This window comes from Tursiops truncatus, chromosome 3, assembly GCF_011762595.2.
Source record: "Tursiops truncatus isolate mTurTru1 chromosome 3, mTurTru1.mat.Y, whole genome shotgun sequence".
NCBI classification, from domain to species: domain Eukaryota; kingdom Metazoa; phylum Chordata; class Mammalia; order Artiodactyla; family Delphinidae; genus Tursiops; species Tursiops truncatus.
The window spans coordinates 83,025,221-83,052,451 of record NC_047036.1 but is presented as its reverse complement, the minus strand read 5'-3'; the positions used below and the strand labels follow the sequence as shown (position 1 = coordinate 83,052,451).

Here is a 27,231-nt window from a genome sequence, read left to right as displayed (position 1 = left end):
ATATTCAAAAGAAGATAAATTAATATTTTAGAAATGGAAGTTAAATAGAGCTAATCAAAGGTTGCTGATCTATGAAATCCAAAGGGAAAGAAAATAGCACATAATATATGAAATTATGTTATATGAAAATGGAAATAAACTAGGCATTCAATGAAAATCTCTGATATAACCTATCATTCCTTCTCTAAGCTCTGATAGAATTACACTCATAGTCTCCACTTCAGAACCAGAGTGATCACTTACACTTTAAGAGGACAATTCATTCATTTTTCAAGAAACAGAACAAAACAAAACAAAACAAAATTCTGTCCCTGTTGATTACATAACAGACATACATAAACCCATTCTTTCATTTTGTTTTGTATATACTCATATTCATTTTTATTTTCTGATTGAATATAGGAAACAGACTTCTTAGGACCATCTCAGGAAATTGTTTTTCTTCCCATACAAAATCAGGTATCTGCAAAAATATCATTGAAGAAACCAATTACCTACTAGATTACAATGTCAATAAAGTTTTGGAATCTGAAGGGTGCCTAAGAGTCTTACTGTTAGTAGAGTTTGCTAGTAAGCTAAAAAAAAATCTACAGAGAAAATATTTATAGACAGAGGAAAAAAATTTTTTTAATCTTCTCTACCAATGGATCTTAAAAACATCAACAAATCTATGACAAACCTCCCTATTAGTTTCCAAACTTGTTTGATAGTGGCTGCCTGGTAAACTCTAGAGAGGATTCTGACACTCATTTGAAGTAAAGCAAAACAGAAATCAAACTATTGGGTGAAAGAGAGGCTCAAGGATGTATTGCACAATGCATGGAATATAGTCAATATTGTGTAATAACTATAAAGAGAAAGCAACCTTTAAAACTGCATAAAAAGGTTAAAAATATTAAAAAATTTAAAAATTAGTGCAGGCATGAGTTAGGGAGGCATCACAAGATGCCATCCCTCCATCCCTAAACCACGGCAGTCTTATTCTGTTTCAGAACTATACGTTCACTTTGATACTAAGAAAGATCCAGGTAATAAAGGAGAGTCCGTTAATTCACTCACACGTTGGAAGCTATGAACGGTTTAGAGGTGAATTCAGAAAGCCAGCTGAGGTCTGGCATCACATTAAATACCCAGGTTCCAGGACTGTTAAAAATCTGTCTGCTGAAATGGCAATTTATTTAATTCCTAGCTCTCTTGGCTCGTGAAATGCTCCTGCTGTCAAGAACCAATGTGTCTCAGGCCAAAGGTGGCTTGAGGTATACTCGTTATTTTCTAATTCTATCTAAACTGTTGTGTGAGCCAATTACTTATCAAACAGAGGCAGAGAAAGAAGAACAACCTCAATGAAACCTTTTCAATATAAAGCAGGCAATAAGGGTACTTTTTAGCGTGAAATTGCAACATAGAACATGGTCAAGAGCTGTTGGAAAGAACATATAATAAAAAGTACGTTGGAATCAAAAACGAAGCAGTTTAATATAAGGCTATCCAAGAGGCCTCAGGTATACCTTTGGGGAGTCTGGTTGGGGGAGCATTTCTTGCCCAGGCATATAGAATATTGGCTTTATCTGTACAGGTTCCTTCATCACAAAACCTGAAGAAAAAAAAGTAGCTATAAGTGAAGATTCAATTAGTAAAGTGCATAAATCTCTTCCCATGGGAGGAGTGGGGAGGGAGAGGTTTTTGAAAACAAGGTAAAGAAAAGTACATCAATATACCATCATTATAGTCATATCAACTTTAAGACTGTAAGGGACACTGGAGCGAAGAACAATTTTATATGTGAAAAAGCACCTATAAAGGGAGATTTGTTTGTTAGTTGCCTGATGTGAAACAATCCTGTGAGGTAGATATACAGTTTAATTCACCATTCTTGGAATGTACTCTATGTAATCAGGTAGAAAAGTAAGCATTACACAAAGGGTGTGTAAACCAAAGCCAATGCAGTGGAAATTTGGAAGTGGATTAAAAGAAACATCATACTCATTTCCCATTTGGGGATCGGTGGCATTTATAGTCCTACCCTTAGTAGGGTGAACAATACAAGTATATCCCACTCACAGGGTTCTTGTGGCTTTTTTAAAGTTTGTGAATACGGGTTATGCCATTTATAAATTGTTTCAAGTCACTTAATCTTACAGAGCCTCAGTTTTCTCTCTTGTAAAACAGGGATAGTTATACTTACTTCAAAGAGTTGTTCTATAAAGTAGATGATATAGAAATGAAAGCACTTCATAAACCTCAAAGCACTATACCAGGGTTCTGCATTATTTAACAAAACATTCACTTTATCTAAAGACTCACTGTTGAGAGGCAGTGTTATATGCTCAAAGGAGCACAGGCAGAAAGATATCTCTGGAGTTGAATCCCACAACCTCCCCTTAATAGCTGTGTATCTTGGATATGTACATCAGCCCTCAAAGGCCCAATTTCTGTGTGGAAACCTCTCTGATGGGGAGAGTAATACGTGTAAGTCACCCAGCACAGTAACTAGCACGTTGGTATCTATATGGTAGATCCAATTTCACAAATGGTAAGCTGTCTGACTCCAAACCACACATTTTTTCCCCATTACACTACATCTCTTAGTTGGTTCTGTTATATAATTTGACTTGTTCAAAACACTGTTGGGTGACATTTTCATGTCGCTTTTATATATTTGTGTTTTGAGAAACTGGCACCAAGCAAGGTCAGAGTCAGGAGTTTAGGCAGATCTGAAAGGTCTGAGGACCGTCAAGGACAAGGACAAAAACAGCTTCTTGGCCGGGAGGTTGGCTCACACAGGAGAAAAAGTGCATTGCCCATGGCCTGGAAGGGAAGTGAAGGCAGACCGTGGCAGCTTCCTAAACAGGTTAGAAACTGAGCCTAGAAACCTGGAGAAACTGAGCCTAGAAACCTGGAGAACACCCAGGCCATGTCAGAGGCAGGGACTCCTAACATGCTTCCTGGTTACAGCCAGAAATGGTGGGAAAGGATAGGCAATAAGTGCAGACAACAGTTATTCATCTGAATAAAGGGCCAGGAACCAGGAGGTCCCTATAAGGTTATATTTAGCAAATGCTCTAGCTTCTCTAAATCGGGCTGTAGAAAGAAATTGGGTAATGTGCAATGTAAAGCACGTCACCCAGTGGTTTCTTACTGTTCACTGTCAAAAACGATATACTTATGATGCAGGATCATTAGCATGTGAGACACGTGCATTGGAACAAATGTCTGTGACATCCTTGTGCCAAGTGTGCTAAAAAGCTTGGGGTATTGGACAGTACACAAAAGCGGAATTTCCCTCCCTGGCCTCATGCTATAATAGTTTAAGAAACGAGATTGCCAGATGCGATGAACTTGGTATCTCACTGCTGTGAACTACTAAAATTTAAAGATCTTGATGGCAATTTTCATAGCTTTCAACAAAGATCATAAATATACAAGTGCTTAACAGCAATGTGATGACAGTCTTAGGTTAAACAAGATAATTGCTTCCTCTGATATGGAAGTCAATTCAGTGTATGACTAGAAAGAACCAGAATGAAATATAACAGAGAAAACTGGTTTAGTAAAATTTTCTAAGCTACATATTTGACTGTGTCATTTGCTGGCACAAATTCTTTCAAATGTTTCCCAAAAATAACACCAAAATAAAATCTAAACATTGTAGTATAACACATGAGGCTTTTATGATCTGGGTCCCTGTTATATCCCCAGAAAAAAAAACCCCTTTTCAGTCATGCCAAGTTGCTGCCAATTTCTAACTTCTCTCTTCTCCACTGTTCTCTTTCTGGAAAACCCCTTCTCCAACTCTCTGCCTGACAACCTTGTTCTCACCTTTTCATTCAAGATTCACTTCAAGTCTTCCTCCTCAGGGAAGCTTTCTCTGATGCCCGTCCCACCCAACTTGCATTCTTTAACCATAGCACGCATCCTAAGTATCACCTTGCTTATCTCCTCTCCAACCAGACTGTGTAGACTTTGAGGTTTGGGTCATATCTTTCACCCTGTACTCCCAGCACCTGCAGCTCTGCCTGGCATTTAGTAAATATTCAAGAAATGTTTGGGGAAGTTAACTTCTAAATACATTTTTAACTTTTTATATACAAACACTTAAATAATTGAATTGGCCTAAGTTTTATTGTACTGTCAAGTATAACATTTAAAAAAATATTAAATGACAATAAATTTGAATTATCATTTGCCTGGAATTCTGTACAAATTGGCTCATACTCACTCTCACAAGTCATTGCAAGTAGGTTATACTTTACAGCTGAATAAGCTCAGAGACTTTAAGTAACTTTCAAAAGGTCACACAGCCAAGCCATGATTCAAAGCTCTGGCTGTCACACTCCCTTATATCTCTATTCATGAGACTGACTTACAGGCAGAGACTTCATGGTATTATATGAAGATCAGCTTTGATGATTACTCTCATACCTGAACTAAGCTGCAATTCGAGTATGCAATTCTAAAATCAAATTTTAGATAAAATAAGTTCTTATTTGCGAAGAGACAATGTTTCATGCTCTCAACAGGTCTGGTAAAAGAAGAGCTCCAAAAGCAAACTTTGATTTGATTTTAAAATCCTGTTATATAATTTTAAAAAAATTGTATAAACTCAAGGCTGAGTAAACGATGACTCACTGGAGGGCCCTGGGATACTGAAACTCATTCTAAAACTTAATGAGTGACAGGACTAAGTGAAGAGGAAAAACAAGAGGTCAAGAGAAATGAGTCCTACAATGGATAACATAAAGGAGTGGCAAAGAACATTTGGATAAACTCGCCGCATCTTTTCATTTTCAAATTTCCATTTCCCATTTTAAATGGAAACAGTGTCACATTTTCTCCACATAAAATGACCAACAGAATAAAGGCAGTATTGCATATGTTGGCTTTCCAAACAGTGTCTTGTAAAAATAGTGAGAATTTTTATTATTCTTATTGAGAAGAAGAGTATTAAGGCTAGGAAACAAAGCAACCCTTGATCAACGGCTCTTGTAATTTCAGGCCTCATCGACCAGGTTTCTTATTCTTATAATTCTAACAGCTACTCCTAAAGGCTTGTCTAGATTAAGCCAATTAATTGTGAAAAGATTCACATAGCTCCCTAGTGGTTTTTTAGTATTCACAGCAAAAATGATGAGAATTAACATTTGAAAATAAAACTACTCTGGATTCTTGGACCTTTGCTATAGAACCTTTTCACCTCTAATCTATGGGGAAACCATTCAGATGGCATGGATATTTCCAGACTATGCCAAGCTCTGAAAAGTGCTAGCCTGTCATTTTGAATTATCCAAATAGAGCATAATTGACTGTTAAAGTACTCCTCTGGTTCTATCTGTGAAAGGTTAGTTAAAACCCAAGGTTACTCAGAGAAAATCAGAACTGATAAGTCATTTCTTCTTTGGTCTGAAAAAACTTGTTTTAATAAAATTGTCATGCCCTAAAGTTACGTCTGTACAGTCTTCAATTACAATTTTAATGCATTAAGCATCTAACAGAATCACAGGAAAATTAATCCAAAGTCAGAAAGTTTCTTTAAGAAACACACATAAAAATCAATGGCATATGTGGAATGTCCTTACTTTTCAAAATTACATCCAGCGTGAGTCAGGTATTCAAATTTCATTAACTGCTCTATAAACCCACAGAACACATTTCCCAATTCAGACAAATCCTATGTGAATTTCAATGCAATGTGTATGCATTAACATAGTAATTAGAAGGATACTTAATGGGAAAACTAAATAGGAGAGGTGATTAAAAGGCACCAGCCTGAAAAAATAGGACCACAATATCTAGGCATCATCCTCACTCCCCACCCTACCCCTCTCCACCAACAGATCAGAGAGGCTCTAAAGTCCACAAGAGCAGAAGGTATATCTGTTTTGTTCACACCAAATTCTCAGTGCCTAAGAATGCCCTTGGTACGTAGTGGATGGTTAATATATATCTTATTAATAAATGAATAAAGAGAATAGTTACCATTTATTAAGTACTTCTATGTGCCAGGCACTGCACCAACCGTATTACTGACATCCCCTCACTTACTCTTTGTGATGGTCCAATCAGGCGGGATTAGTAGCCCCATTTTATAGATGAGGAAACAGACCAATAAAGATTAAATAATTTGACCAATGTTTATTACAACAATCAAGTAGTAGAACTGAGATTTGATCCCAAGATGCTCTGATTTCAAAGTCCTGGCTCTATATTAAATGTTATAGCACTGTGCTATAACACTGCCATCCTATTTAACATAAATACTCATCTTGTGAGAAAATAATAATGTTCAAAATTATGTAATGCTGGTTTCTGTTTAAACTCTCAAAACGGTTACAACCATGCCATTCTATTTTATTAAAGTTGACACTAGTCCACTAAGAATTGGTCAGTTGCTAAGGAACTCCTATCAACACCTCTATTACAGGCACCTAAAACTTAGACGAGGAATATGATCATTGGTGAGCAGAAGTTAGAGCAAGATGCCAACTCTATTTTAATGAAGATTCTTTATACCATTCAGATATGCAGTATAATAATATGAATCTATTACAATATTAAAGGAGAAAAAGGAAAAGGATGCAATTAATTTTAGCCTAGCAGTAATTCATGTCTAAACTTTGCTGCTACACTCAAAGACACATTTTATAGTGCTTAGAACAAGGGGTAGCACAGATTTTGGAGACTGTGTTATTTTTATTTATACTGACAAGGAATTTATGTATGTTAAACTTTAGAAGTCTCATCATGGCAGAAGAAACAGAGGGGATTGCAGAAGACATGCTGTGAATCTTGCTGTATAGTGTATGGATGACAGGTAGCTAGGATGTGGAGAGGGTGCATAAAGGCAGTGTATGCAAATACCATTCTCAACCAAAGAAGCATTATCATCATAAGGGAGGCAACAAAGCTGTAGACTTTTCTGGAAAGTGATATCACCCTAAAAAAAAAGGTCATTTAAATGAGTAACCAAGCAAGGTGTCTCACATACAGGACTCTCTCTCTCTCTCTCTCTCTCTCTCTCTCTATATTTTTATATATATATTTATTATTTATATATTTATATTTATACATATTTATATGTTTTAGCTACTTTTCTCTTTCCCCTCATCAGCATCTGTAACCCTGTGAAGACAGTGGCATTTAAAAAGACACAGCAGGTGGTTAATAACTAGAAGCAGTTGAAAGGGATCTTAGCTAAAGCTTCATAGGATGGTAAAGCACTACTGCTTTAGCTTGAGAATGATTCCAAGTTAGAACAGCTGGAAACAGCCTCATCTAACCAGCTGGGATTCTTCTTTTCAAAAAAGATTCAACAACCTGTAGAAGCCCCCTTAGGTTTGTAAACAGTAGCTGGTCATAAGCATCATTAGAAATAGTTTCCAAATCAAATATTAATTAATAAGACTGAAAACAATAATTTTAGCTCTGCATAGATTTTGTCAAAGTACAAGACGTAATACAGAAGAAGCCCATTCACTTTAATCACCCAGTATTGTGAACACACAATCTTGGGGCTTGCAGTCGTAAGTTGCCTTAAGCCCTAAGTCCTGCGCTCAGCAGAACAGAAAGTGCTTAAGACTATACAACCTCACATCACAAAGAGAAAGTGCTCCAGAATTACTCCAAATGCCAAAACAATGTGTATAAACAAAACTATGATTTTCAAAGCTTGAAACTCTGAATAGCTAACCACTCATTATTTTTAAAAAATGATTGTTACATTAAGAATAAAGAAAGGTATTCATTGAATAGATAAATGGATATTTCAATTTCCAAGGTCTCCTAAAATTTACCATATTTTCATGGAGAGCAGGAATAAATTTTTAATATCTAAATTACCTAGTTTTCAGCACCTCATTTCCCTACTGACTCCAAAAAGCCACAAAGAGCATCTGCTCAGTTATGGCTCACATTCAGCCAACAAATCTGGGGAACTTAGAACTGCTACACCTTGACTTAAGTCTGCAAGCACAAATGGAGTCCAACAAATCGTGCTATTGCTATGCTTGCTCCAATCCTGGTGCTATTACTTTCCCTTGGTGCCTGGATGCAGTAATTGTCTCCTCCTTTAAAAGTCTGGGAAAGAAGGGATGAGACTTAATCTGACAGGTACTGCTGCCTTCCTGACATGGGCCAGCAGAGCTGCTGCTTTTCCATCAGCTGGTCCTCATTTGCATCCTCGAGAGGTCTGTTAATTTAGAATTGAGCATCAGGCCCACTCTAACTAGAAAGGGACCACCCCACAGTATATTAAAAGGTTCACATCAATATATGCAATTTAAATGCACATGCATATAATTAACTAGACACATTACCAGTGTGAGCTGCTAATTTGGAACGAGACACAAAAGACTGGATGGAATATGTGGAGAAAAAATAACTTTAAAATTAAAATGACTAAATAATGAAAACTGCTTCATGCTGTGTCTACTATTTTCATGTGAACTTAATGTAACTGTAAATATCTTTTAATGTACAGTAGAAAGAGGCAATTACAAAGAGCAAAGGAGGGCAGCACAACAGTAAAATGTCATTAGAATAGCTCTTTGCCGTCATATTAAAAGTGCTGCCTGAAGACAAGGGATGAATTATAACTTCATAATTTCAGGGGGAAAAATGTTTACTTTATTACAGACACACACCTATTTGCCAACTTGCTGGCAATGAAAACAGAAAACTAAAGTGAAAACGGGGAAATCCTAGCTAACAAACAGAAAAGAGAGGAAATCTGAGCTTGACGCTTTGGTTGTCAACAAAATAAATTAATCAATAGTGAATCTAAGAAAGAAATGGAAAATTTTATTTGAGCCAAACTGAGGTTTATAAGCTGGGAGACGGTCTCTCAGAGAGCTCTGAGAACTGTTTGGAAAAGGTCAGTATATATGTGATTTTGGTGCAGGGAGGATGTGCAATCTAGCACACATCTCAGTGGAAGGTTGCTGCTAGTCACAAGGAACAGACATCTGAGTTCATGGTTTTAATGCTTTTCTAACTACGGGAAGATGCAAGAAACTTAGTTCATAAAATTTTCTCCTGAAAATGTCTATCAGAGGGCCAGTTTTGCCAGTTTTCCCAGAGCACAAAGTGCTCCATCGTGACCTTCACCCTGAACTCCTTTCAGGGTGTACTTTAGGTCCGCAACTGCAGTGGCTAATGGCTTGACTCTTGTAGAACTGGATGGTGGGCAACATTCTCTATCTTACAATTCCTTCTCTTTCAGTCTTAATTTCGACCAAAGTTTGGGAGGCATTTCGTGACCAATTTGTCCCTTGTTGCTAGGGATGCTCATTCCCAGACCAGGCAAATATTTTGTTGATAGGCCACTCAATGTGCTGTTACTGGACTGGGTCCTGTTATCAGTAGCCAAAAGCCTCTGGACCATCTGTCTTACTAAGCTGTTATGGTTTCCTCTTGCTGCTTTTTCCCATATCTGGAGTTACACTATTACAATCATTGATCTTACAGGACTATATATTTGGTCAATGGTTTCAAGTCGCCTAATCATCATTAATTTTATCTGAGGCTCAGTCACATATTTGGTAGCGTAAGAAACAATTACCTTGTAAAATAGGCAGAATACAAATGATACTGCTAGTGACATGAGTAAGGTCATAGGTGAGTATTTAAGCTAAGGACTTACATTGGGGTAGCCCAGCATCTCCCAGATTGTCTGACCAGTCAGTTCTCCACCAATCTCTACCGTTAAGGAAAATGATAATTGCCACTGTACATAAAGTTTACCAAAGATGTCTGCACGTACAAGGTGAGTGGTGGGTCATCGTGAGCCCTGACAGGATTGAGAAAGGAATGCTGTCTTCTAAAGAAGTACACGGCTGTTGCCAGAAGAAGAAAAATTGATCTTTATGATTGACCAGATATTTCTGTCATTGGGGAGGTCTGATTAATGCATAATGCAGATGCACAAGGCACACTAGAGGGGAGGGAGGAGGCCAAAGGGCAGAGAAAAAATTTATGTTTAAATTTTTCTCGTCTTGCCTTAAAATGTGAATTTTTAATCTCATCATGGTGTTAAAATATCCTCTTTGCTTTATCTTCTTTCACTAAAACAGCTTTGTATTCTCAAAATGATTTCCTTAGGGTGTGAATGAGTTCTTGATATTCTTACACATCAAAAGCCACTACTGGTATCATAACCAAAAATATATGTGAAAGTCTGGGAATGTTCATTTAAGTACTGTCTATATCACGGAGCAACTGAAGAATAGATTTGCATCTATAAAATGAGTGTGATAAAGTCCATGACTCAATGTAGAAAAATAATGCAAGGCTTTTGACACTGATAGATTTTTGTTATTAGTGTTATAATTCAGATGGGAGGATAAGAGGTTAAGCAGTCGGAAAACATCTGCTGACTGTCTCCAGGGCTGAGCCTGAGTGGCATCGGGGGTAGGGAGTAGAGGATGTTTCTGTGAAGCAACTGAAAAGTTCAGCCCACGAAATATGCTGTGAGCTGTAATGCTTTAAAGAAGCATGGATTTTGCCAAATATTGGGGGATAAAAAGCCCATCCCATTTTTAAATGGAGAATAAGGCTGGATTGTTAAAGCCAGGTCACTAGAACAGTTTTAGGTAATGTACATTTACTAGTTTGCATACTGAACAGATTCTATATATGTAGTGAAAAGATCCTACTTTTAAATGTTAGATGAACACTTTGAGCTGGTTAAAAGCATCAATTATTGTCCTTGGTGTACGGTTATAAAGTCGATTATAACTACTCTATAGATTAACAGGGAATATATGCTGCAAGGCAGATTTTAAAAATCCATTTAAAATGACATGGGTATAGGGACTTCCCTGGTGGTCCAGCGGTAGAGAATCTGCCTTCCAATGCAGGGGACGTGGTTTTGATCCCCGGTCGGGGAACTACGATACCACATGCCGCAGGGCAAATAAGTCCATGCGCCACAACTACTGAGCTCTCACCCCTCAATGAGAGAGCCCGTGTGCTGCAAACTACGGAGCCCACGCACCCTGGAACCCACACGTCACAACTAGAGAGAGAAAATCCACGTGCCACAACTAGAGAGAAGCCAGCACGCCACAATGAAGAGCCCGCACCACAACGAAAGACCCTGCATGCCTCAACAAAGATCCCACATACCACAACTAAGACCTGACGCAGCCAGAAAAAAAATAAAGAAAATAATTTAAAAAAATAAATAAAATGACATGGGTATAATGTCATTAAGAATTCTAATTATTCAGTGATGCAACTCAATGGCAAAACACAGTGGCCTGTCTGCTTGAGGTGAGTTAACAAATGCAACTCACTTATGTCTCCAACTCCTAATAAAGATGTCTTTCCAATCTGACTCAGCATTTGTATACAATTTATATTCACAGAATTATGGAATTTTAGAGCACAGAGGAGTTCTCTAAATGATCTAGTGTTAGTCCCTTGCTAGAATGAAAAAATCAAGACCAGCCCACAAGGGATAAATAATTTACCCACGGAATCTAGACAGTTAGCTACACGTTCACTCTATAACGCTGTCTTTCAAGTAATAATTTTAGCAAAAAAAATACGTGCAGCAATTACTTTACTCAAAATTGCTGTTTTCACTTTCACATTTTTCTTTGAATTCTCTTTCCCCAACCTGGAAGTCTTTTGGAAATATATTTTATAAACTTAATTTCAAAATAGTATATTTAAGAATATTAATATTTTAAAGGAGGCAACATAATGTGTTTGCTCTGATACTCCCTTAACATGAGAATGGTGAACTACACTTAGTTCACTGTACGTAATTTTTCTTAACAATTAGGGCCATAATAACATTTAAGTGATATTTTATTTTTTCATTCATTCTCTTGAACCAAGAGAATCTGCTAAAGCAGGTTCCCTCTAGCCATTTTCACTAATTCTAGTTCAAAGGTAAATATTGCTAATTTCACAAGACATATTTTTAAAACATAAAGACCAAAATGTGTGATTTGCTGAATAAGATTCAGAAAAGGCTGTCACAGAATAATCTTTTAATGCCAGGATTTTATTTACAAAAATTTACTGAAGAGCAAAAACAGGAATGTTGATATCAACGGGTATTAACTGTGATTTGCTGACTCCATTTTTATATAAACCCAGTCATGTGAGCTGGGTTCCCATGTGATACGCCCCTTTCATCAAATAACTTAAGCCTATTAACAAATGCTTTGATGGTACTTGGTCCATGGAGATTTCCACTAATTGCCCCATGCTTTTAACACTTCCAAATACATATTACAATTGTTTATTGTAAAAATGACTAGAAAGCAGTCGCTGCATGCCTCGAATCAGCCTGATGAATATTAGGATGCACAGAGAAAGGTCTATCAGTCTACACGATCATGCAGGGGCAGGACCACAGAACAGACCCCTTTCCAGTGCAAAGCAGGACACACCAGTCATTCTGGATTGTTAAATATGTAACAGTGATTCTGCCTATAGGTGCAAAATATGAGGCTTAAAACACACGGCTATTTTCAAAGATCACTGATCTTCATGAACTACCAAAGAATAAAATGAAACGGAAGATCTCAAGCCATAATTATGCTGTAAGCTTCTGGGGGTAGAAAATTATTTATCCTAGAACATCCCACAGCACCTGCTGCAGTTCTAGCATATAACAGGCATTTAACAGATGTTTATTGATTGTTCAAGACATGATATTAAGATTCACTGCAGTGATTAAATTCTAAAACTGCAACAGTTACTTGAATAAATGGGAGGCACTGTGGTAAAAGAGAAATAACTTTAGATTTGGAATCTAACAAACCAGGGTTCAATCCTGGTGTGACACCCACCAGCCATGTTACCTTGAGCAAATCACTGAATCTTTGAGCTTCAGACTCCTTGCCTGTAAAGTGGGGACAATAATACCAACTTTGCAAAGACGTTAGGCTAAATTTTAATTTTCATTTTAAATGGGGTATACAGATCACCTAGCACAATGTCTGGGATAAAAGAGTACTCAGTGAACAGATCTATGGTGCTCTTTGGGTTGAATCATGAACTTAAAGAAATAAACATCAGAGTATCCATTATCTCAATTTCAATCTTTCTTCACAAGCTGTCTCCACCTTGACACATTATCTATGACAACAGACATATATTTATAAAGTCAGTGACAAAGACTGATGGCTGTGTTCCACAGCAGACTAAATAACTGTGATAATCAAACCACGGCAACCATGTGATGCAAAAAGAACAACATTGTTTTCTAAAAAAGAAATGTTCTGCCTATTTACTAATCAGTTGTAAAATACCTGCAGAGATGCACTTTGTACTTATAAAAAACACAGTTTCTCACCCATCTATGTACTATGAACCCATCCCTTACCAGTAATTTTCAGTGGACGCTGGCATATTGCATCCAAAAAGTAGCATATGATGGACAGTATCCATGCTGGCATGGGGTTTGAAGTCAACTGTTAAGAGAAAATGATACATGATCGTCAATACAAGTTATACTTCTGTGCACAAGTGTCACAAGAGACCCCAGCATTCAACATTTCAAGTAGCTGTATAACAAAGATATTTTGATGCTCTTATGACAGAATGCTCTGGTTGTATAAATTATCTTATTCCTTAAGATGAACAGCATTTGATAATTTAGTAGGATAATAAACTATTATATAACAAAAGAGAAAATAATAGGCTGAAACTACAGATATACCCACACACACATTAATGAAAGCCCCCTTTTAAAGTGATGAGAGCATTGTGTGGGTATAAAATGAAAGCTCCAGGCTACGTATTCACAATATATTTCCTTCCAGAATTCGGTACAGTTCTGAGCACCATACAATACTGCACAACATTGTACTGAAACAGAAGCCACAGTGAGTGGTCAAAACATAAGCAAAAGGATTCAGAACACAAATCTATTATCATCTTAAAATAACAGTAGCCACTGGATTGTGATATGGAGAAACAAGTTACTAGAAAAGAAAAGAAAAGTGGAAAATGTATCTTTACAAAAATACACAAGAAGAAAAATGTCCTGGATGAGTACTGTGCACTTGTTAAAGGGATACTGAAACTTGCACATTGTCATTTCTCTTTTTGTCCTAATAATAGTGGTTGAAAGACATTAAAATAAACAAAAGTCAGTTCAGAGGTAGAACAAAGAAAAATCAGGGGTAAGTTATATTATTTAGTATGATCAATATCGAGCATGAGCTTTCTTTCCTGGTTTGGGTGTGGCTCATCCCCTTTTGTCCACATTCAAAATGCTGCCCTACTGGGCAGTTTTCAAGTCACCTTTACACATAAAAATGCTAAATAGTCTAAAATGATCTTAAGTCTTGGGTGTGTGTAAAACTGCATCTTTTAGCTCTTTTTGTCTATTTGATAAAATTAATAAAACACCTTTTATTGCTGAAATGTCTATCTGAGACATATGTATTTATAAAATAAAAGATGTTCTACATCAAACTATAGCACCATGACTTGCATAGTGTGGTTGATCAGAAAACACAAGGTGCCTACTGTGAGCCATCTTGACTCCCAACTTTCATGGAAAATAAAAAGCCTTTCATTTACTGCACTGAAAATAAGAATTAAAGCCTAAAAATCACATCTTGAGATTTTCATACTGCTATTTAAAAAACCAACAGAGGTTAGCTGGAAAATGGACTTGATATAACTTGAGGCTTTGTTTTCTGTTACCAAAGAATATAGTAAGCCTAGGAAAGTGAAGAAGACACTTTGGAAGGAAAGAAACAATTAGAAATTACAATAGTTCCCAAATCATAGAAAATCATATCATTACCAAGACTAAGTTTGTTACAAAAGAAATGGAAGAAGGATTCTACCTCCATAGGCTCACTCTCAAGTTGAGTGCGGGATTTCTTTCCCCCCTTCCAGAATCCTCCCAGGGAATCATTCCTCTAAGGAAGCAGATTGAAAAGGCCCTGAGGTGGGAGCACCTAGCCTTTGTCTTTTACTCACTTTACATTTATTTTGGTATGTGATGCAATTTGCTATCTTATATTCATTTTTATCAAATGGCTTCTATCATTCTATGGATGTCTATAACTTTTTGGTCTGATTAAATCTACCTCCCACTCTTTTTTTTTTTAAAATATATATCCCTATGCCAGCCAGTCTATGAGGGGCTGTCAAATGAGAGGCTGACTCCTCTGCTTTTTCAGAACCTATGTAGATGATCATAGGGTTCCCATCCCCCTTAGATTCTTTGATTATGGGTGGATTATATTAATAGATTTCCCATGATTGAATCATTCTGGGAGTTTTGGTAATAAACCAACATGGCCACGTGCATTTTATCAAGAATTAAACTGCTGGATGAAAAACAATGTGAGTTCGAGGTGTCAGCGAAAAATCCAGGTGTAATGATCCAGCAGAAGATTGGAATTCCATAACTCTTATTCAAGGAAGAGATCAGAGAATTACATATTTGGGAATCACTCAAAAATTGAACCCTGAAGCCATGAGGGTAAACAAAAGCACCAAAGGTGATAATAGGAACCATAGCTAAGGCTCAGGACAGTTTTAGGGACAGCGCTGAGCTGTCAGGGTCTGTGTAGTAGACCCTAACAGTGTTTTGGGTTTTTTTTTTTTTTAATATTAATGCAGTGTGTGTACTGTTGTGAAACAAAGCAAAAACCTTTTTGAAAGAAGAGTGGGCTACCATTAAATTTATAAAGTCAAATATTAAGCAAAAGATTCAGGTAAGGACAGAGAAGAGACCTATTGGGAGAAGAATAGATCACGAAGACAACAACATACAGTCTCTGTGGCTTTTCACTAGGAAGCAAAGCCAAAAGTTTTGCTTGGGCTCCTGCTTATGCAAGAGGATCTTCTCATTGTCCTTTGTACAGGGCAAACATTATTCAAAGTATAACTTCTCTAGCCACTTTCTGATTTTTTTTTCCCTTCTTCTGACATACTATTTTAAGAAGCACTTATTTGTTCCACAGTGAACTCTTAGTAGACATGTGTTTAATTTTAGTTTCTATAGCGAGAAAGAAGTCAATATCTTTAAGGGGTAGTAAAAGAAAATCCCTCAGGGGCTTCCCTGGTGGCGCAGTGGTTGAGAGTCCGCCTGCCGATACAGGGGACACGGGTTCGTGCCCCGGTCCGGGAAGATCCCACATGCCGTGGAGCGGCTGGGGCCATGAGCCATGGCCGCTAGGTCTGTGCGTCCGGAGCCTGTGGTCCGCAACGGGAGAGGCCACAGTGGTGAGAGGCCCGTGTACCGCAAAAAGAAAAAAAGAAAAGAAAATCCCTCAAAGTTCCCTTTCATAAAAACTTATTCTCACTGACTCATACATTCCTGCAGAAACTCAAGATCTAATTTAAATGCCAAGTAAATTATTGGTATAGAGTGAAAACAAACAACTAACCATCTTTTTCATCTCCTAAAGAAAGAGTATAATAAACTATTCATATAATTGTATCTGGAAGTAAAATTCATTGCAAATTGAAATGAAAAACACATCCAGCAAAATAAATGTCATATCAAAATACAAATCTAAACCAAACAGTAGATGCCATAAAATAGAGCAAAGATAAAGCAGGACTTGGACAGTTTCATTGAAGGGCCTGCTGCCAGTACTGGGCAGAGGTCAACTGGGAAAAGATTAGGCTGACAGGTCCATTTCCTGGGTTTGTACCACTCCTACTTATTATTCCTGGCTTTGCAAAATAAGACCCCACCCCTAGGGAATAAGAATAATGTCCACTGAGCACAGGATACACAGATAACTATGCTAGAGATTTCAACACTACACAAAATATAATATGGAAAAATATTTAAAAATCACATCTTAAATTCCCCCTTCTTTCTTTTTCTCTCATCATACACCAAAAGAAATAAAGGATCCAAGGGGAAGGGAGCTAGAGGATAATACTGAAAACAACTGCATTTAAGTGTGCGATTCTGACAGGCAGAATAAACAAAGGCAGCCTTGGGATGGTGACAAACAGGCAAAGACCACTGCCTTGCGAGAATGCAAGCGTGTATTATATCCGATAAGATTAAAAGTGCCACTGACTCCTCTAACTCAATAATAAGATGACAGTTGCTTAAGTGGAAATGGTTCTTCAGCCTCAATGGGTGTTAGCAGTTCAGACGGCCTAATGGATAAGACCAGGGGAAATTTTATAGGCAAGTTAAGTGCGAGTGAGTCCTGGGAACCAAATACTTTTGAAGGACTAAGACTCCAGAAACAGAGACTCAAGCACATTAATTAAAGGAAATGTGATAATACTGCAAGTGCATAGGTTGGAGGATTTCTCAAAGAATAATTTCATCTGAAATGAAAGACTTGAAAGTACATGTGTGGGTGACATATTGAGCAGAGAGATAACTAGGTCTATTTTCTGGAGTTCTAAGCAAAATTTGTTCTAACTGCATGAGCTTGTTCAGGATTTATGGCCTCTTTTAGCTAACATCAGACTACAATCAGGGCCATAAAATTTTCTAAAAATGTGACCTAAGAGAGAATTTCATTTAGCACTTGGCTTTCTCTCCATTTTTCCCTTCCAAGTGGATATCCAGGTCTGCATGTCAAATTCTGATGTATCTGCCAGACCTAGGACGTGGAAATATTTCAAAGAACTCACATAGCCAAGTGGAGGAATATGCAATTTAGGAGATATCTATGTACACATATAACCAACCCCGAAATACCACTGGAAATGGGAGGAACACCCTTTTTAGCCAAAGGAAGGCAGTAAAGAAATACTACAGACCATGGATAATTAACCTATCAAATAAAAAAGAGCTGACTTGCAAATGCAAGTTTGAATCTCCAAAACTTAGGCATTCCTGAATTATTACCTATATGTATCATCAGAGAAAACTGTTAACTTTATTTCTTTTTTCCTCTTAGTGGAATCATATTACACACAGTAAACAGCTTATTTCATATACTGTGGATATTTTTACATGTTATTAAACATTTTTTGTCAATGATGCTTTTCAGCTAGTGCTGTGCATTAGAATTATCCTATGGAGTCTGTTAAAAATACAAGTGCTCAGGGTCAATCCTAGATCAGTCCTGCCCCTTCCCTCATCAATATCTTATTTGAATCTCCAAAAGTTGTTCCAGGCAAGTGTCTCTTTGCAAAATTTCAAAGGTGAATCAGAGGTGATTCTGACAACAGTCAACATTTTCAGTGGCAGTGGCTGAATATATTCTATTACGTGAGCATATGCAGAGTTTACTCATCTTAATTAACTTGGGTTGTATAGCTCTTTTAAATGTACAGAGTAAACAGTAAAGACAAGGTTTCTTTTAAAACGAATTTATAAATGTTTCTGAAGGCAAAAATTAGTTGATCCTTTAGAATTGTTTTATTAAAAGAGATCATTGGAACTCTACATTACGTCAGGCAGTTTTAGCTGTATCACCTAAAATCGTTTTAGGGCTGAGGTCTGAAGCAAGCATACAAATGGAACCCCTGGTGAGTATGTTCATGTCTGTGATAGAGTCCATTTTCTAATAATCCTAGTGCTTTCAAGCCATTTTCAACATTGAGAAAATAGAGAGATGTAAGGTTCAAGAAACAATAATGTAAAAGAGTTGTCATAATTTAAAAAAAATTATCAGTTCCCCAATCTTAATATCACTCCCATAAACATTTATTTCCAAAAAATAAAGATTATACTTCAGAAACCATTCATAGGAACTGAAGATAATGCTCTAAATTGCAATTTAAGTGTAGGCTATGATCAACCTTAATGTTCATAATCTTGCAGTTGGGCGAGAAAAGTTCAGACAGATGTAAAGCTCACAGCAGCATAGTCCATTTGGCTGCATGTTGAAAACCCACAGCAATGGCATATTATATTACCTTCTGCCGGCTTTCTGCAAACCATAAAGCAATTCTACACTAAAATAAAGACCTCTGCTTGAACATTTTTAATCAGAAAGTTTAAGAGAAAAGTTATCGTTAGCTCTCGCTAGCTTGGACAATGATATACAATTCAGAAAGAATCCTTAACGTGGTTTATGAGGACTTTAAGCTGCTGTTGCCAAATTAACCAAGAAATAAGACACGCAAGCAAGTCTGTAAATTGAACGCAAATTTCAAGTGAAATAATCCTTACCGCTGAATAAAGGAATTTCAGCACAAAAAGAATTAAACTTCTAGATGAAATACCTTTTAAAAAGGAACTTTCTGGTATATGTCAGAACCAACTAAACGGTCAATAAATAGACTTTACCAGCCAGACTATGCAAGATAAAATAGCATAAGCTTCATTAAGCTCTATTTTTGTAATGTCATCTCTGTAACATCCCCCTATTAATTTCCCACAGAATCAAATCCACATTCCCCTCTTGCCTTTCCAGAATATCGCAGCAGTCTCCGATCCTGCTACATCTCCAACAAGACAACCTCCAACATACACTCTGTGCTCTCACTGGCTGCCCTTCTCACCTAGTAGCCATAACCACTAACGTTTACTGAGGGCTTACCCTGTGTATGGCTCATTTACTGCTCACAACAACCCTATGAGTCTGGTCCTTTCCCCCTCAAACAGATGAGCCTGAGTAACAACCGCCCATGGCCATGCAGCCAGCAAGTGGCGAGGCTCACGCGTGTGCCCAGTACGCTCCTTCTGTGCTCATATGGTTGGCAGCTGGAATATTCTCCTCCTTCTGCAGATCCAAATAGACCGTCTTCCCAGACCCAGATCAAACACTGCCATCTCTCTCATGAAATTTTCTCTGACTAAAACAGTTCACACTGGTCTTTTTAGAGTTGGCCACTGAAATTGTCCCCACTGAAATAGCTGAAATGGATACTTCAGAATGACTGTCAAAATGCCAAGAACCCCTAGACACTGAAGGACGTTTTACACATCAAACCTGATCCAACCCTGGGCTTTTGGAATTGGCCATTTTCTGGGGAGTGGGGAGGAGTGGCATTTTGACATTACTGCATTAAAACAGCTTTGTCAACATGTCAGTTACTTTTTGGTGACCTCTAGATGCACTGAATTGAAGACATTCCTAAGTCTCAGCTTCATAAAATATAATGAAATGGTTCCTACCCCTCCTCTCTGTTTTATTACCTGACAAAACTCTGGGGGCTTGGGGGGGCTGTCATGTTGGAAATGTGGGTATTTGGGTGACCAAAGGATAGAGGACATTTAAGAAATATGCTGAGACAGAGTGCATAGCAACAGATTCTCCTTCTTGATTATGACCAAGCAAATGAAGTTTTAGCCACTCATCAGAGACCTCCAGTACAGTGTATCTTATTTGTGCTACTTCAGCTCTCTCCAAGTAGCTTTCACTAAAAAACTAGAATAGCCTCTGAGTATGGCTGCTGGGAGGTACCCAACGGTCACGTGGAAGTCAGAGACTAAATTATTCATGTTGGAGAAAATCCTAGGTGAAAAGAGAAGTATATGTAGTCAATCAATTGGAAGCAGAAAGGTGACAGAATGATTGCATTGGGATGGGGACTCACACACACACCCCCTTCTATTTACTGCTGTCAAAGCCATAAAATGTGGATAAATGAGCACTGAACCCTGCCAGATCTTGGTCTTTACAGTCATACTATGTAGCTGACCCATAAGCATGATCAAAATTAGATTGCTTCTGTAGTTTCTGAAGTAGCCCAACATCACCTTAACATGTGCTTTGTTTAAGACAGGTCACATTTGGAAATATTCAAGTCTAACTGTACAATTCTGCAGTAGGAATTGTTTCACATTCAACAGAGAAGCCCAAGAAAATGAAAAGCAATGAATCATTAGATTAATTTTCATCTATTTCTAAATTCAATGCTTCTATCTGATGTGTATAGTGCAATTTGATAGATAGGAAAACACACATTTATTTACTGGTCATCCATGTCAGGGAAAGCAAGTGGATGAAGATGACAGTCAAATTTCTTGGCTGAGTGGGCTGCTGTCAGAGCCAATTCTTCTGAGTGCCTATAAAACCCCTTTCAGACAGCAACACAGTTCAGTGGTCAAATGTAGATTTTATCATACCCTCACCCATTCCAGTTCTGTGGTTCTTTATTAAAACAACAAACAAAAGCAGTGCTCTAGGGAAAGCTGTCATTTTGTTCAGAAGATGAAAATTATACTTATCTTCATTATAGTATTTTCTCAAACACCTACTTTAATTCACATTTAATAATTCAATGCTAACATATAAACACATCAAACATGTTGGACAGGCTTATATGTACATATTACAGGCATATGCACATGAAATTCCATGATAATTGTGATGGTATCTTCTCAAAATTAAGAAATATGTTTACTTAAATGAGTTACATAATTAGTCACACAAGTGTAAAAATTATAAATTACTCAAAGGCAATTTTGGCTTTTACCACCATCAAGAGAGTTTGTTTTAGTCCTAATAAGCAGTCTACCTTTTGTAATTTTCTTCAGAAATTTGAAAAGCAAAAGAAGAAAGTCCTTTTTATATGTTGTAACATTTGTATTCTTGTCTTCTAGAATTCTGCCAGGCTGTGATTTCCTTGAATTTGTATCATACTACATCTCCACTGCCTAGCCCAATAACTGGCACACGGCAGAATTTTAGAAGTTTGCTAAACTATTTACAATAGCCAGGCTATGGAAGCAACCTAAATGTCCATCGACAGATGAATGGATAAAGAAGATGTGGCACACATATACAGTGGAATATTACTCAGCCATAAAAAGAAACAAAACTGAGTTATTTTTAGTGAGGTGGATGGACTTAGAGTCTGTCATACAGAGTGAAGTAAGTCAGAAAGAGAAAAACAAATACCGTATGTTAACACATATATATAGAATCTAAGAAAAAGAAAAGAAAAAAAATGGTACTGATGAACTTAGTGGCAGGGCAGGAATAAAGACGTAGATGTAGAGAATGAACTTGAGGGCACGGGGCGGGGGGGGGAAGCTGGGGCGAAGTGAGAGTAGCATTGAGATATACACACTACCAAATGTGAAACAGCTAGTGGGAAGCAGCTGTATAGCACAGGGAGATCAGCTCGGTGCTTTGTGACCACCTAGAGGGGTGGGATAGGGAGGGTGGGAGGGAGACACAAGAGGGAGGGGATATGGGGATATATGTATACATATGCCTGATTCACTCTGTTGTACAACAGAAACTAACACAGTACTGTGAAGCAATTATACTCCAATAAAGATCTATTAAAAATTTTTTTTAAGTTTGCTGAATTTATGAACAAGTGCCTTTCTTAGAAAACAATTATTCCGTTATATTCAAATGAGTATAATTTAAGACAAAAGAGTAAATTGTCTACTATTCAATATGTTGCCTTATAAAATGGCCAAACAAAACACTGTTTTAGGGTCCACTCATGTATAAGCAAGCAATTACTGAGTCCCTACCATATCCTGTGGCACATATCCTGCTGGCATTCAAAAATTTTAAGGGCACAGATAATGAAAACAGAAGGTGCAAAATAGTAAGTGTCTTAAGAAAAAAAATGAACAAAGTTTTATAGGTGCTTACAAGTCTTCATTTCTAACCATATTTAATCTTATGATAAGGCACCCTGAGACCCAGAATTTCAGACAACACACAAAAAAGCCAAAATTTCATTCATGGAAAAGCCTTGGTTACCCCACAACTAAAACGTTCACTTTGGGAATTGGGAATGTATAATCACCCTCCCAACATATAACCTGTATATCCAAGCCCTTTGCCTTCTGCAAATGTTTAAATCTTCATGTGTATTGGGTTTTATTTCATAAGATGGTTTGAGGTTTATTTTACTTTTTGGCAGAACTGACCAGAGTGTTCCCAGTAGGGAATGAAGGTAAGGGAATGAAAGAATAATTGTTTTTAATGTGAGGAAGACAGAGATGTGCGATTGCTGTATTTCAGCTCCTTCTATCCATTTGATAACTTCTTCCCTTTATCCCCTGTATCACTATCCCCACACCTAAATCTGTTATGATTTAAATGGCATACATGTAGGGAGCACATATATAGTAAAAGCTTCTTAACCTCTCTGACCTTCTGTTTCTTTTTCTCTAAAATGGCATAAATACACTTAGTTTTCTGTACCTTAGTGTCTGGCAAGTCCTCAGTAAACGATGGCTGGTGGTGGGCTGATTATAGGAACAAGCATGCCTATAATAGGACAAACTATTGTCCTAGCACCTGATTAAATCACAGACACAGATGTTCCTGTCTCTGTTTCTCTATATGAAATAGGACAACCTACAGTGCTGTCCTAAGAATTAATGAGATTATACATGCAAATTTTTCCTTACTTATTCCCTTATATAAATCATTGTTGGTACTTCTCTTTGGTTTTCAATTTTCCAGTTCTATTTTGCCTACACCTAAACTTCTGTGGTTGCTGAATTATGTAAACAACGGTAACCACAAATCTCCTGGGGGTAGTATATTAAAGGACTAACACTGAAAATGAAATAATCATGTTTTGAACAGGTGACAAAATGTTTAGTATTCACGCAATCCTCCCAGCAATAAAGAAGAAATACTGAAAATAGTTATAATTATTCTTATAAGATCCTTTAAGGACGTTAGAACTGGAAACAGTTTAATCTTAGATGAGAGCTGCCTAAGAAAAATGGACAAATGTTTAACACCTGGTTGTAATATAGCCCTTTATGTGTTTCCTGTGAATATTTTTCTTGACTGAATATGTTGACTTGTACTTTCAATTTTAAGTTATGTGAAAGTAAACACATTTATATTAGGAGAGCAATAACACATTCCAGGATATATATTTATAGGCCTTAGAGTCACCAGCTCTGAAATCATTTACTACCACTACCTCCAGAAACAAGCCAGTAACCTATTAATGTGAGACCTGCAATACTGCTCTGAAACACGACTACCATATTTATACAGGTGTGTAGAGGGGCCTTCTCTTCAAAAACAGGAGGAAGAAAGTCTACTCCTAAACTTGGACAAAGAAAGTACAAAATTAGTAAAGAAAAACTTCAGGTACAGTTCCTTTTTATTAGTAAACATTGTTTTCTCCTAAGCTATCGAATATGTGGACATGAAACTGAGGAAAGCTTTACTGTTAATATTTTAATTATGAATTTATATCCTACATCACTTTTGGTGTTATTCAAAGCATGACAATTAGGAACTTAAATTATTTTTCTCCCTTTAATGTTAAAGTTCAGGATCTGGAAGCACCATACTTCCTAACTTTTTTCCTGGTAATGTTCAATTGTTACACAAAGGAACATCACTCAGGCAATGTTCAAATTCCCAAGGCTGACTTATTTTTAGGAGTTAACTATGGAGCAAATTTTGTTTAGAGTGTTGATACAGGTTGTATTTTCTGTTGTGATTGCCACCAAAGTGTGTGAAAAAAATAGATGCACATTGTTCTGGCTTTGAAGATCTATAATGTATTTTCCTGTGGGGAACACCTCATGAGAGTTCATCCTCAGATGGCCCCAAGGCTACTGTACACATTTTACAATTCATATAATAGCCATTTCAGACAGTCCACTTGAAGATTAGTTTCAAGGGAACACAGTACAACTCTCATTACCATCACTTTCTCTCCAAAATCAACATCTCCAAGTAGAAAAACAAGGGACGGGGGCAAATCCATGAATAATTTGCCAATCACATGTCTTCCCTAAACAGTTAAATGTCTGTCATAAGGGATGTTTAAATTAAAACCATCTAGATGAAAACAGATGGTGCTCTGTCACATTTTCTATCTGATTTAAAGGCTCAGCTGGGGAAGGAGCTGTCATTTAAGAGCCCTCTTATTCTATAATATAGACAACAGGGCTGAGGTTCCTTCTGTCCTCCCTCCCTCCCTCTCTCTTTCCCTTCTTCCCTTCTCTCATTCACTCCTACTTTCATTCCTTCCTATCCATCTACTTGTCTGACAGGTAAAATCTTACATTCCCCAATGCTGATTCTGAGTGCAGTCGATTTATAGCATGAACCAGCAGGTATATAAAGAGTCTGTTGAGTGGAGCGGAATTAAGCATCCAGCCACAGACAGAAAGCCAATACTCTACAAATGGGACCACACGGCATTGGGAGCCATCGACATCTGCATGCAACTCCTTAACTACTATTACTCATAAGTCTCTCCAGATACAGTTTGTAATCTTGTCTCTCAGTGGCTCACTGGTTTGTTTCTGCATTAGGCATTATAAATGCATTTTTAGAAACTGACAGTAAAAGATTAATATGCTCATAACCATCAAAGAGAACCTTTCACTGATTTCCAATAGCTGCCCTTCCTTCAATGCCCACCCCTCCACACCATCCAATTAATACTTACTCACGAAGGCTTCCTCATCCATTGGCAAATGCACTGACATGCAGAAGTACGTATCAGACTATTAAAGAAAGAAAGATACAAAATATGAATTAAACTGCTGCTAGTAAAGAAGAAATAACTTGTAAAAGCATGGGCTCTATGACTGAAAAAGAACTACTGGTCCAGTGAGGTGAAGTTGTCTGCCAAATGCTGGGTGCCAGGTTAATGGAAGGGCTAAGCCTAGAACTTAGGTTCCCTAAACATTTTTCTATGATTCTTTCCTAAACAACGTCAAATCCTATTTATAAAACCAATTATCATGAGTAATATTTCTAGTACTGTCACAGTTAAAAGGCAACATTTTAAATGCTTCTATATAAAGTAAAACAATTCAATGCATTTGACTTTAAAATGGTAGGAGTTAGTTTTGACCATCTTTGCTATTTGCATAATTAAATATTTAATTTCTTGAATCACTTTACAACTTCCCAAAATATTAATTAAAAAGATACAATGGGGGGCTTCCCTGGTGGCGCAGTGGTTGGGAGTCCGCCTGCCGATGCGGGGGACATGGGTTCGTGCCCCGGTCCGGGAAGATCCCACATGCTGCGGAGCGGCTGGGCCCGTGAGCCATGGCCGCTGAGCCTGCGCATCCGGAGCCTGTGCTCCGCAACGGGAGAGGCCACGACAGTGAGAGGCCCGCATACCGCAAAAAAAAAACAAAAAAAGATACAATGGGGACTTCCCTGGTGGCGCAGTGGTTAAGAATCTGCCTGCCAATGCAGGGGATATGGGTTCTATCCCTGGTCTGGGAAGATCTCACATGGCACGGAGCAACTAAGCCCATGTGCCGCAACTACTGACCCTGTGCTCTAGAGGCAGTGAGCCACAACTACTGAGCCCATGTGCCATAACTACTGAAGCCTGCGCGCCTAGAGCCCATGCTCCGCAACAAGATAAGGCACCGCAATGAAGGGTAGCCCCCGCTCGCCACGACTAGAGAAAGCCCGCACGCAGCAATGAAGATGTAACGCAGCCAAAAAAATAAATTAATTTAAAAAAAGATACAATGAATAAAAGTTGGTTTTGAAATATATTATGTTTGGTTGTTCTCTCTTTATTATTTTTTAAAGTTTTTTTTTACGTGGACCATTTTTTTTTTTAAGTCTTTATTGAATTTGTTACAATATTGCTTCTGTTTTATATTTTGGTTTTCTGGCCCTGAGCCCTGAGGCATGTAGGAACTTAGCTCCCTGACCATGGACCGAACCCACACCCCCTGCACTGGAAAGCGAAGTCTTAACCACTGGAACCCCAGGGAAGTCCCTGTTTCCCCTTACTTTAAAATTTTTATGTAGTGCATTGAAGAAATCAATATTAACTCATTATTCTTTCTTTTCCAGTTATTAGTCTCTTATCTAAATTGCCATTTTCTACTATCAAATACACTAGCATCAAGAATTTTTAGTGATAAAAATTGCAAATTAAGGAGAATGGGCATCTGTTGATCTATGTATTCCACTTCCTTAATGGAAATCCATATGTAATGAAGATGTGCTATGATTTATAATATATCCAATACAAATAGAGACTGAACTCATTTAATAATTCATACTTCATGGATTATTACTGCACAGTGGTGGAATCAAGAGATTCCGCAAACATGGATAGAGATAATCTGGGTTTCTCTAAACCTACTGGTCAGCACCAAAAATTGTGAAATTTGTACTTCTTTTTTCATTTCTGTGTTGGCTGGGAAGCAAGGAGATTCAAATACACATCAAAGAAGTATCTTAAAATTTAAAAAATTAAAGAAATATGATTCAGTCTTTATTACTACTTTTATATATACCATTTCTTCTACTGGAACAAATCGTTTCATTTCTTAAAAGGCTTTATAGTTATTTAGATTCATTCATTTTGATAAGGAGGAAACAGGCTGGGAAATGTTGAAGGTTGCACAGCAAGAAGGTTAAGCCACATAAATGCTGG

At 37.5% G+C, this 27,231-nt stretch overlaps 1 protein-coding gene across 17 annotated transcripts in view; it reads right to left on the bottom strand.

Moving 5' to 3' along the window:
• Nucleotides 1–27,231, bottom strand: part of PAM (peptidylglycine alpha-amidating monooxygenase) — a 279,664-nt gene that overhangs the window by 88,292 nt on the left and 164,141 nt on the right. For all 17 annotated transcript variants that reach the window (XM_073802349.1, XM_073802354.1, XM_033853062.2 and 14 more), the window contains 3 exons: nt 25,261–25,318; nt 13,340–13,427; nt 1,509–1,594 (listed from right to left, as the gene is read on the bottom strand). In XM_073802349.1, coding sequence (XP_073658450.1) covers nt 1,509–1,594; nt 13,340–13,427; nt 25,261–25,318 — 232 coding nt within the window. The remainder of the gene's footprint in view (nt 1–1,508; nt 1,595–13,339; nt 13,428–25,260; nt 25,319–27,231) is intronic.